At 41.5% G+C, this 12,468-nt stretch overlaps 2 protein-coding genes across 2 annotated transcripts in view; both read right to left on the reverse strand.

Moving 5' to 3' along the window:
* Window positions 1-12,468, reverse strand: part of LOC112189016 (probable sugar phosphate/phosphate translocator At1g06470) — a 61,164-nt gene that overhangs the window by 16,091 nt on the left and 32,605 nt on the right. The window lies entirely within an intron of this gene.
* LOC112189018 (F-box/kelch-repeat protein At3g23880) lies at window positions 1,419-2,867 on the reverse strand. The gene is made up of 2 exons (XM_024328278.2): window positions 2,765-2,867; window positions 1,419-2,682 (listed from the first exon to the last, which is right to left on the reverse strand). Exon 2 carries the CDS (start codon window positions 2,600-2,602, stop codon window positions 1,442-1,444), a length of 1,161 nt encoding a protein of 386 aa, XP_024184046.1. The 5' UTR covers window positions 2,603-2,682; window positions 2,765-2,867; the 3' UTR covers window positions 1,419-1,441.

Consider the following 12,468-nt stretch of genomic DNA (forward strand, 5'->3'; position numbering starts at 1 on the left):
GACCACGCCATATATGTGCAGCAGTACAGATGCACTAGTAATATACGGGGGTTTGAATGATTCAAATCGTAGTATGTATTCATGTTGGTATTGAAAAATGTACGTATTCCTGTTACAATTATCTTGCAGACCTTGAAATTTTGATACATTTTTGCTTCAGAGTCGAGACTCAAATCTAAATACTTTATGAAGACATTCCTTGATGAATGATGAGAAATGATTGGTAATCATGAAATACACCACAAAATGAAAAGGAGAAATGGGTGTTAAAAAGCCAAATTATGTTAGCATTTCCATTTAATTATGTTACTAAATGTAGTTGATCGAAAGTCCTTTAAGGCCTCGTTTGGTTCACGGAAATGAAAGTAATTCCTTTGTCTTTCCCGTGGGAAGGGAAATGAAACTTCCCAACAACTTTCCATTCCAATGTTTGGTAACGTAAGGAAAATTATCAGGAAAGTTGTTAAAAAGTTTGTAAATAATATAATAAAATAATATGTTGTGAGTAATAAATGCAAGGAAAGAATGAGGGAAAGTGATTCCTTTGGGGTTTCGAAGGAACCACTTTCCCCCTTATTTTCCCTTCTCTCAGGAAATGATTTCCTTTCCTTTTGCATCCCAAACGCAGGAAAGGAACAAGTTTCCTTTCCTGATGCTTACTTTCCGCGAACCAAACGTGGCCTAAATGTGTTAAAAAGCCATTAAAAATGGGAAAAAACTTGGCTGACCAGCCCTGGTCAGGATGGGCTGACCACAACCACTAATAATCTGACACCTGTGTATTTTTTTTGGCCTCTCTTCTCCTCCTTCAGTTCTTCCTCCTCTGTTCTCCTTCCTCTTCTCCATTCCCATGGCTGCCCATCGACTCTGCTTCGATCTCATCTCCATCGTCGCTCTCTCAGTTCAGCGTCCCTTTCTCTTCTCCTTCTTCAGTTCTTCCTCCTCTGTTCTCCTTCCTCTTCTCCACTCCCATGGCTGCCCATCGACTCTGCTTCGATCTCCGCCGTCGCTCTCTCAGTTCGGCGTCCCTTTCTCTTCTCCTTCTCCGCAGCCCAGAAGCCACCGGAGCCGCTCCTCTGCTTCGATCTCATCTCCGCCATCGCCGAAAAGCCCAAGGTCCCGCTGATATGTCGAAGAAGGAGAACAGAGGGGGGAGAACAGAAAGGGGAAGAGGCAAAAAAAAAAAAAAAGACAGGTGTCAAATTATTAGTGGCTGTGGTCAGCCCATCCTGACCAGGGCTGGTCAGCCAAGTTCTTTCCTTAAAAATGATATCAAGACAGTAATAGCAACATGCTTCAAGAGCATGAACATTTAAAAAATTATAATTCAACATTACTTCAGTAATACAAAATATTACATATATCGATCTTCTAGTATTGTTAACATATGAAGTAGCTGCACCCCTGATGGTGCAATTCAAAAACACTGATCAGATTTCCATTATTCTTCCTCTTCTTGCTCCATGGAATCTGCAAATGAAGTTGCTTGATCAAGTAAAACTAGACTCTCCGTGTAATATTCAAGACTTGTGTACCCTGGTTCTGTATAAATTCCAAGATGCTCATTTGTGTTTTTCTTGGGATCATGAAGGACTATCTCTCCCTTCTTGGCTTCATACGTTTCTAAAAGAAATTCACCATTCTTCCTAGACCCCAAAACCTTTGTTACCCGAAAGTTCTGGGTGAGAAAATCAATGGTGCATTGCTTTGTCCATGACTCCACCACACCATACTCTCTCATAACCCATACATTGCAACACTTATGTTTACTATCATAGTGTTGCACAGCAAGGGACTTGCCAATAACTGAAATGACCATGTTTGGCACCTCAGAAGCCAGGTCCTTTGGCAGTTTAATCTCATGAAAAACCTCTTCACACACATCAAATCCCAAAACAACATTGCCAAAAGCTTCTCCTTCCATACAATACCCTATGAAATGGATAAACCCATTAACAAAAACCTGAGACCACATTGTTCGAGCAATCTCATACTTGGGAGAAGCTGCAGTGATGCTTCTCCAAGACCTTGAATTGAGTGAGTAGAGCTCAACTTCAGGGCTAGCTCTGCTGTGACCTTCATACACCATCTTCACTATCTTGTAATCATCTCTCTCAGCATCAAACCCAAACCCATAAACTGTATGGTATTGAGAGTGTGGGATATGAGGCTTGGGAAGAGTGATGGACTTTCGAATTGAGGGGTTCCATAGAATGAAGGTATTGGTCTCGGTCAGGTAATCGTCTGAGAGGAGGATTAATCCATTGCACGAACCCACAATTCGGAAACACTCATTGAAGCTCTTAGCTGGAAGTTGTGGTTTTGAGTACTCTTGGAAGGTGTGGTTGTCTAAATGTAGAGAATACTGCTCTACATTGGGCTCCCTGGGGCAATGCCTGAGAAGGAGCAAAGGGCCATCTCTGGAGATTCTGTTTGAAGTGAGTTTGAGGTGCTTTTTGATGAAGGTATTGCGTTTAATAAGGGAGTTCCAAGGTTTGCAAACAGAGGTGGACTGAAGGATAGACTTGATGGGTAGCCTCAGAAGAATTTCCATCATCATTTCTTCAGGAAGGTAGCAGAATGGTGAGAATTCCATACTCATCTATGTTCTATTTCTCTAGGCTATATCTTGTGCTTCTGATTTCTTAAACCAGGATTGACACCTTGGGTGGGCTTGGATTTCTTAAACCAAAATAAAAAAAATTATAAGACACAATATAAGCCACAATTTTATATGCACAATGAAGAGAAAAGAAAAAAGTACCTTGGAAAGCAGTAGATTTCAGCTACTCTAATAATGGGAAAGCTATTCATTGCCTACGTCGGGACTTCTAAAGAATTGCCCTCTGATAACTCTTGGGGAAATGTATACTGCATTACTGCATCAGTACTTCAGTAGCAAAGATATCCAATAAGTTGAATGAAATGCTACAATTGTAACTATATAGAAATTTCTAGTACAAAGCAGAGTAGATGCCAAACAGCTAAAATTTATATGGAATATATATAGATTCTATCGTCCAACACAAGCTAAACTCTCCATGTAACGATACATAACAACCTCATCCCTATAGAATTCATCATCTAAAGCAACAAAACGTTCTTTATTGGCCATCTCAACAGATGTCATGAAGGTCTTATCCCTCAGATTATAAGATATGACCGTACCTGGCATATGCAACAAAAGATCAGCTGAAGAATCATCTTCATTATCTTTTTCCTCCTAACTCCTAAAGACCTACTGACCTAGATAAGTTTTCAAATCAAAAACCCACAACGCAATTGAATATAGTTCCATGACTTCCATCAAGTAAACCCACATCAGATTATCACAAACCAGTTTATTTCATTCATTATACATAAAAAGCTAAGAACACAATAAATTGCAGCACAAGGAGACTGAGACAAGTAGAATACTGCATACCAGATTACCAAAGCAATTGAATTTGACCGCAATCTTCAATCCACTACAACCTACGAAATTGAATTTCACATCAATCCTTAACCCTATAAATTGCCCCAAATTGGATTGATTAAATTAAACAAATTTGAATTTTCATTGAATTCATTGCCCCAAATTGAAGAGGGAGAGTAAGAGAAGTAGATACGAGTTGATCTCTGAGAGAAGTGGAGAAGGGCAGAAGGCGAGAGACTGGAGAAGGACGCGTTGATAATGAATAGTTTTATGTTGTATTTGTGTCGAATTACTTGACATAAACGACCTATTTATTAAGGAGACTGAAATGAGTGAAATCCACTCCTCATTTTACAATTTATACTTCATAAAAATTTTTAGTATTTTTTACATTACATTTTTACAGTCTACATAACTCAAAAAAAACTTAAGATACTAACAAAGGAAACATGAAGTTTGGATTGTAAAATGGAGAGTATGAATTTCAATCCCCTGCATTGGGAGGACTTTGTATGTGATTCAGATCATATTAAAAACAAATAAGGCTTGGCAACATGAAGCATGGTGTGCGAGCTAGAAACACACTGCAGTGAGAGAATTGAACAGTTTTGGATTTGGGGTTTCTGGAAATTAGTTTGAATGAGGGTTTGGGAAAATGGCTGAAAGTTAGACTTATGCTTGAAGGCGTGATTTTCTATAGATGTTTCAAAGTTTTCTAAGTTTTGCTCAATTATGCTGGATCGTTGCTCTCTCCCCCAAACCTCCCTTTATATACACTATTGGGAACTCACGGTTTATGGATAAAGCATTTCTTCTTCAATCCACACACAATTCATGCCTTAAATCCAGGGAAACAGAAGCTTACTTAAGAGATGAAGTTTTGGGAGGAAGAGACAGTAGTTGCAGCAATAGACAATGATTGCAGCAAAGTATCTGCGGTGACCCAAATCCTGGAACGAGGTGGACGAGGAACCTTGGGAACTGTGGTCTAATTGTTTACAAAAGAAGAGGATATCCCTCTACTGGTCAGAAAGCTTCTTCCTCACCAACTAACAGAAGGAATCACTATTCCTCAGGGACTTTGGTTTGATCTGTGTTTTCAATTGCTACGGGGAGAAAACAAGGCTAGAACAAAGTGGAAGAAAGTGTTGGGTTTTTGGGCTTTCCTTCTTTTGGGTTTTAGGCAGTAACAGAAGGTTCAGGCTTTCTTTTCTTTTGGGTTTTGGGTTTTGAGGAAAATGTTTGCCCAAATCTCATATTCACCATTTCGTTATTGATTTAAGTCATCGATCTTAGATTTCGGGCCCCAAGACCTAAATCACCAATGACGCTAAATCAATAGACGAGCATTATGTGTTTCCGTAACATTCCACACCACACCCACTTCTGCAAGCCCCAAGAGCATAGTTGTGGCTTGGGTCCACATGCGTGGCATGAAGGTTCGAGAAGATATGTAATTTTTTGTATTTCCGAATGCGGTTTGCATGTGTATTTCCTTATCAGGGTTGAAATGTGCATACGGCATGGTTTGTGCTTTTTTGCGTATCAACACTAGCCCCCTTAAATATGTGCGTTATGCAATGACAATGAAATGAGCCACATAATTAAAAGAAAGAATTGGAAGCATGAGATCAAATATTTTAAAGTGTTGAGTGTGAAAGATAATGCTTGTGTATAGACTTGATGATGTATAAAGCAATATATATAAAGATTAGGCTTTATTAGAGATGCTTAAAATGATGCATTTTAAAAGTCATATAGTAAGTGAGTAGGCATAGATGTAAAATGAATTGAATAAGTGGAGGCCTCATGAAAAGAAATCGTGAAAATTTTGAGTAGAAGTGAGACATGTGGAATTTGTAAAGAGTAAAAAATATAATGAATATATTAATTCGAAAATAGAATAGTAATAGAGCATGTGCTTTCAGTATCAAATGTATGGAAAGTTGGCAATAAATATTTAAAAATAGACGGATACGTCAATACATAGAAAATCAAAAATGATTTTTGATTAAATCAAAGTATGTAATTCTATATATGTGATGAAAGGGCATGACATTGGAATTGAAGTAAGAGAATGGTTGAAAATGATGTAGCATAAAAGAAAAATTGTACGTTATTGTGGCTTAAGCAATTGAAAATGAAGAAATATAAGGATGGTTTGCAAGGTTGAGCATGACCTGAATGTTCAAGTAAAGCGAATATAAATTCTGAAAAGCAATGTTCTTTGCTTGAATTCATTTTTGCTTGGATTAATGAATATAGAATATAGAATGGTTGCATGTGGTATATAAAGATTTCTTGCATTCACCTTAGTTTGCTTGATTTTTCCTTAATGATTAATATGTGTATTGCAATTGCTTGACTTTAAGTAGATTTAGCTTGTGGCGATCTTGCATAGGCATGTGTTTTGATTGCTTCGGCTTGTGGTTGCCTTTTGTATTTGAATGACCGTGAAAGAGCGCATGTGCATTGAAAAGTATGTGCTTTGGAGATGGGCTTGGTGTGGCTCTATCATGGCAAGATAAGCTTTTGAATAGATTCATATGCATGTTGTTTGTATGCTTGGAGTAATCCTCTTAGTCATGAATCCGCTAGGCAAGGGATTGAGCTTGGCATGGTCATAAGCTTGGAGAATGAATTAGATTGTCACATATAGACATGAGTTTGGTCTATGAATTTCATGACATTTCCATCTTAAGTGTATGTAGGAGTTAGGAAAGAGCATGTGGCTTGATCTATTGACCTGGTGCTTACACAAGCTTGATATTGTAATAGCAATTTGATGCAAGTATATTAGAGCAACTCATAGTGTAGCATGAGATTAGCAATGACCTATAGCATTCTCACAATCATATATGGATTTATAGCAGTGTCAGTTGCAACTTGAAAGTGAACATGACAACTCTCGAACCTTGCAATTTATAAACTGCAATAATTGTGAACATTGCAATAACTAAGACCAGACTTCAGAATCAACCTCGTAGGATAACATACAACTGATAGTCTTTTTTCTGCATATATACATGGCTTTATAGCATTGGCTATGTAGCCACATCTTGTGTTTGAGCATGAGAAAGTGACTTATAGCATGGTAGCAGTAATGTATGTTTTTTCAGCACTATCGATTATAGCAGAAAATTAATTAATAGCGACAACTTTTCCTTTGCAATGCATGTACAACAAAAACAAGATTTCTGAAACTGTGGTTCTCCCGCAGTGACATATTGGCAATGATTTTCTGCTTTCTGCACAGTTGTTTGGACCTAAATCTAGCCACTCCTATGTAAAGCTATCTGGAAACTCGGCCTAAGGGATGTCGGGTCATGCATCCGAGTTGAAGGTGTTGTCTAACCCAGGAAATGATTTTTGGAATCATAGAACTGTGAAGAGTGCGATTGTTCGGCTGCCTGGCCGAGATTTGAGACTTTGGGTTGGGTGACCTATAATTAGAAAATGGGCAACTCAGCCAAACTATTAGACTATCCAAATGAGAAAAGGGTAGATTCACAAACAGGCCCAGAAGGGGACTAGGAATGTTCGGCCAAACACAAGCGATAAGTTCGGCCGAGAGGTCATTCAAGGAAGGAATCCTTACAAGGAAAGAGTTCGAATCAATTATGGATTTCGATTGCGAAGATTTCAGATATCAGCCAGGTCAGGGTTTTATGAGACGAATCAATCTTAGAAGGAAGGAGAATCCTACTCAATTTCCACGTCTTGGAGGACAAGTTAGCTAGGGTTTCTGATTTGTATATATAGAACATTGTAAATCATTGTAAAAGGTCCTGCACCACACAAACAAATCAATATACAACTTTTACTCAAACTTTTCTCTTACTCTTTCATAGGTACTTTGCCTTCTATTCAACTTTCATAACTTGTTTTCATTTTTAGTTTCTTACTTTTATTTCAGTCGTTACATTCAAGCACTTTACCTTCTTGTTTCTTTATTTTATATGTACTTTACTTTTCGCACTTAGGAGTAGTTCGTAACATAGAATTATCATCCATTGATCTCTTTCGGCCAGTCCGGATTGGATTGATGCGATTCACCGTTTACACACATATCATCTCACAACGTTTTGACAAACGAATCCACTTCACCTTCGTCTTCACCGTGATTTGCGAGTACGTTCAGGATTGACGCCTAACCAAAGTCCTTGGAACAGAGGCACTAGAACCTAACGGCCGAGAGGGTTCCTTCCTCGGCCTACAATCACTTGAAAGTAGTCGGATACAAGCGCAAATCAGATCTGAACCTCAGTCGGCCATTCGGCCGCGAGTTGGCACGCCCGCGCAATTTCAGAAGGACGATTCAACCACAAGTCCCTCGGCTCTCATTTCGGCCGAGACGATTTTGAGGCAAACATCTTTTGGCACGCCCAGTGGGACCTAAAACACTAAGGCGTCATTTTTGGATGCACTCCAATCCATACTCAGTATATCGGGGAAATACTTGTCTTAAGTGCAACGAAGTCAGCCATACCTCGGCCGAGTGTCCGAAGCGAAAGTATACAAGAACACCTTCAGCCATGAGTAGTGGATCAGGGACATCAGGTAGCGTGACACCATCACATACCTCAACCCCGGTCACGTCTACGGTCACGACTGGTCAGGTAACTACGGCCGCAACCCAGGCCGTCCTAGGGGCTACCAACACCTCAACCATAGGAGTGCCAAGTATGGCCATGATCATACCAAGCATTCAGACTGAATCTACATCTGTAACACCATTTGGAATGTCTTCCGGACAAATGGTTCTTTCGCATCAAAACTTATCACAGTCTGGACAAAACCAGTGGGGGATTTATCCAAATTTCAACCCCTCGGCCGAAGAGATGGCTCGAATGATGGCCGATGAGTCTAGGAGGACTGTCCATGAGTTAAGGCTCTCAGTAGATGGTTTGGGTCGAGATTTGGCAGCAAGCATCAACAATAACACCAGTACCCAAATGGGAAATCTCAATAACACCCTGCTCCTCATCTACCAACAATTGTTGGCTAACGGGAATAATGGAGCGCACGAAATCGTGGGACATCAACATAACATGCAAGCTCAAGTCCAACCCAACCAAGTCAACATGGCTGCTCCAAACCAGACGAATATGCTACAACAGCCAAGGATGCCAAATATGCAACAGCAGCCAAGGATGCCGTATCCGCTTTATGGCATGCCACCCGAAATGGGATTCGGCCAAGGATTCATCCCTCAGCCGAACCAAGTAAACAACAATGTAGCTCAAAACCATCAGCAGAACAATCATCAAGGAGGAGGTCAAGACCGACCGGTTCGGCTCAATGAGTTTCAAAATTTAGTTGAAGATCTTATGGGAGTCTTACCTAGACGGGTGGAGAGACCAAGTTATGCTAAACCTTATCCTGCATATATTGATACCATCCCGTACCCAGCAGGATATCGCATTCCCTCATTCACATTGTTCTCTGGAGATGCATATCAATCCACTGTAGAACACATTGGCCGATTCACGGCCCAGTGCGGAGAGGCTAGCTCTGATGACAACAAGCTAAGGCTATTCGTCCACTCCCTCACGGGACCAGCCTTCACTTGGTTCATCAATCTTCCGCCCAACTCAGTCAATAATTGGAGGGAAATGGAACGAGCTTTCCATGATCAATACTATCGAGCGCAACAAGAGATCAGGTTGGCTGACTTAGCCAAGACGTCGCAGATGAGTCATGAAACCGCACAAGAATACTTAAGCCGCTTCAAATTAGCTAGAGCACGATGCCGAGTAAGATTGCCTGAATCAGAGTTCGTAGATATGGCGGTAGCTGGTTTGAGCTTCAAATTCAGAGAACATTTTGAAGGTGTTACTTTCAATGATCTGTTCGAGCTCGAGACAAGAATTGACCGGTATGATGCCATCTTAAGGGAGGAAGCTCAAAAGCGGGCAGCCTCAAAGGGTACATATTACAAGAACCAGGCCGTTAATGCGGTCGACCAGTTTGGAGCGGACTTAAACGAAGACTCGGTTGAAGTGGATTCGGCCGAAGTGGTGATTAAGCAGCCCCGTGTGTGCAAGGCTTTGGAACGGGTTGACCCAAAGCAAACCAAACCACCACTAACCCAAAGCACAAACACGACAAAGACTAACACACGCACTTACACTTTCAATATAGCTAAGGCCGATTTGATCTTTGATCAACTCTTGGCCGAGAAGATGATTCAACTTTCTTTCGGCCATATACTCCCCAAGGCCGAAGCAATCAAGGGGAATACTTTTTGCAAGTATCATAATTCATGGAAGCATGCAACTAACAATTGTGTTATTTTTCGTGATATGATACAGGATCTCATTGACGCAGGAACTCTCAAGTTCCCTGAAAGTAAGCCAGCAATGAAGGTTGACACCAACCCGTTTCCTGAAGCTCAAGTGAACATGGTGTATGTCAGAGTCCCTAAGGATGGGGATGCCCCAAGGAAAATGGTAGATGATAGCAAGACTACTGATAAGCTCCAATCATCGGTCCAGCCAACGGCCGAAGGACTTACTATTGGGAGTATCAAGCTTGAGCCACCAAAAGTAGCTGTTCTATGCACTCGGTGCCAGGAAGAAGTCATGCTTGAAGGGGTTTTAAAACTCCAGAGGCCAGAGCAGGTTGGTAACAGGGGTTTTAAAACTTCTAATTCGACTCAAAAAGCCGAGAGTACACCAACAGGAACCAAAATAGGGAATACACCCGAACAGGTGCATTCTAGAGTAGAACCTCGGGACAAAGGAATTATCTCAGCCAAAGTAGGTAAGGCCGAGGCTGACAAACAGAGATTCAGGTCTCAGGTTACCACAAAGCGACCATTGACCCCAGATGCATCGGACAAGTATGGTCCGCACAGTCCAAGGGAAAATTCGAAGGGTGTGTTTCATCGTCTTGATAAACCGGACGGAAGATTCTCAGAGAGGGAGCCAGTTAGGCGGCGCCTAAACTTTGATCGGCCATTTTATGATGAAGAATATTACGGCCGAAACGAGAGGGACAAAAAGAGATATCATAGAGACGAGGGTTGTAGCCGTGATAGCTATGACCGTGATGGAAACCCCCGTCCACTAAGGACTTTCAAGCCTCCTTTGGTTTCTGATAACCGTTGGTACGGCCGTATTTCAAGGGACCAGCCAATTGCCCCCATGACGAAAACACAATTGAGAAGACAGCAAAGGCAAGTAGCTGAGGCTAAGAAAGCCCGACTGAGCGAGACAACCAGAACTTCACCTCCGCGAGCCGTTAAAAGGTCTGGATACGAAACGGCACCGAGAAGGTTTAGAACATACGTGAAAAAGAGCACTGATCCTCCTGTGGATAAATCCACTCGAGATACTGAAGACATGCAAATCGACTCAAGCAGAAAGGGGGTATTGAAGGTTCACTTCAAAGAGGCCCCTCGCCCAAAACCATTGGTTGTAGTGGATAGGAGTCGGAATCCACCCTTTACGGCCGAGGGACTCGTAACTATGCGAAACTATCATCTTTTGCATTCGGCCATCGATTGGTATGGTTTGACTAAGGAGGAAAACAAGCTTTTTAACTTAGTGCGTAGGGATTGCAATAGATGCGAAGAACTCTGGGCGCCTAATGTGAGAAGAGGTGTGAGAGCCAAGTATCAAGCTTATTTGGAAGGTCAGGAAATAAAGGCTGATTATAATTCTCTTCCCATTTCGAAAGACGACTTACAGTATTTGAGAGAATACTTTAGTGTGCACTCGGCCGAAGAATTGTTCGGCCTAACAATTGAGGAACAAAGACTTGCGTTCATATTTGAGGAACGCATGGAGAAGATGGATAGAGAAAGATGGGACATTCTTCACGCCCCAAGTTCCCCCAAGTCTTCATCAGGTACACCGGCATCAGGTGAAGAGGAAGAAGAAATTTCTGAATCAAATGGTGATGAAGAGCCTTTCGTAAAACTTTACAAGGACCTGAACCCGCCCTTTTCAGTTAAGGGACTTAAGAGAATGAAGGAGTATCATCGAAAGAATTCTGCTCTTGCATTGTACGGACCAACAAACAAGGAGATGGACATACTACATATGATCGCTGAATGCCCAAAGTCAGCAACCCTTTTGTTGGACTTGGATTCTAGCCTTGGTTTAAAGGTTGCTTACCAGGCTGTCCAAGAAGGCATAGAGCTTAAAGTTGGTAATGAGGAAATTCCAATCTCAGATAGAGATCTGAAGTATTTAAAGAGGTTCCATAAGATCCAATCTGCGGTCGAGATGTATGGGATGATTACTCAGGAAAGAGAGTTGATGAAACGTTTCGACCACCATGTCCGAGAAGAAGAGAATTGTCAGCAAGCTCAAGCAAACCAAGACTTGGCCAAATGGTTAGAAGACTCTGATACAAATGATAAGCAAGACCAACATTTGGATGACTTGGATGGCCAGAGTGATAAGGGCATATTGGAGGACGATGAAGGCCTATTGGATGAGGATATGGGGGATTATGATGACATAGGGGATTATGAGGAACAGGTTGACTATGATGATGCCGATCAGGTTCCTGATGTCCTGAGCTCTAATCCACGGGTTCATACCACCATGAACACTTTGAATGAGACAAGTGTACAACCTTCGGCCAGGGAGGCCAACGAAGCTACTGTCCCAACATCTCAGGGCATCGATGACTTTATGGTGAATATGATTAGCGTACGGTCAACAATTAAGAATGATTTCGGCCTGGTGCAGAAAGAGAGGGATTCGGCCGGAGTATATTTTTCTCGGCCGAGCGAGTCCATGACCCAAGTCAAAGATCCCATCCTTATAGATGCTTATATAGGCGGATACCGATTTTCAAGGGTTTTAGTGGATGGAGGATCAGCTGTCAACATCCTTCCTTGCTCTATTATACGTCAACTCCACCCTACTAGGTATGGCTTTGTTCCAACTGATATTTCTATTTACGACTATACAGGGGAAGAAGCTGAAGTCAGAGGAGCATTGCCATTAACAGTAACTGTAGGAAAGAAAAGCTCGACAACTTGTTTCTTTGTCATCCCCACCGACAACTCGTGCACCGCCATACTGGGTCGTGAT

Source organism: Rosa chinensis, chromosome 2 (assembly GCF_002994745.2).
Source record: "Rosa chinensis cultivar Old Blush chromosome 2, RchiOBHm-V2, whole genome shotgun sequence".
NCBI lineage: Eukaryota > Viridiplantae > Streptophyta > Magnoliopsida > Rosales > Rosaceae > Rosa > Rosa chinensis.

What these genes read in the sequence shown, in the direction of transcription:
- LOC112189018 (XM_024328278.2), bottom strand. Translation starts at nt 2,602, where the DNA reads ATGAGTATGGAATTCTCACCATTCTGCTACCTTCCTGAAGAAATGATG.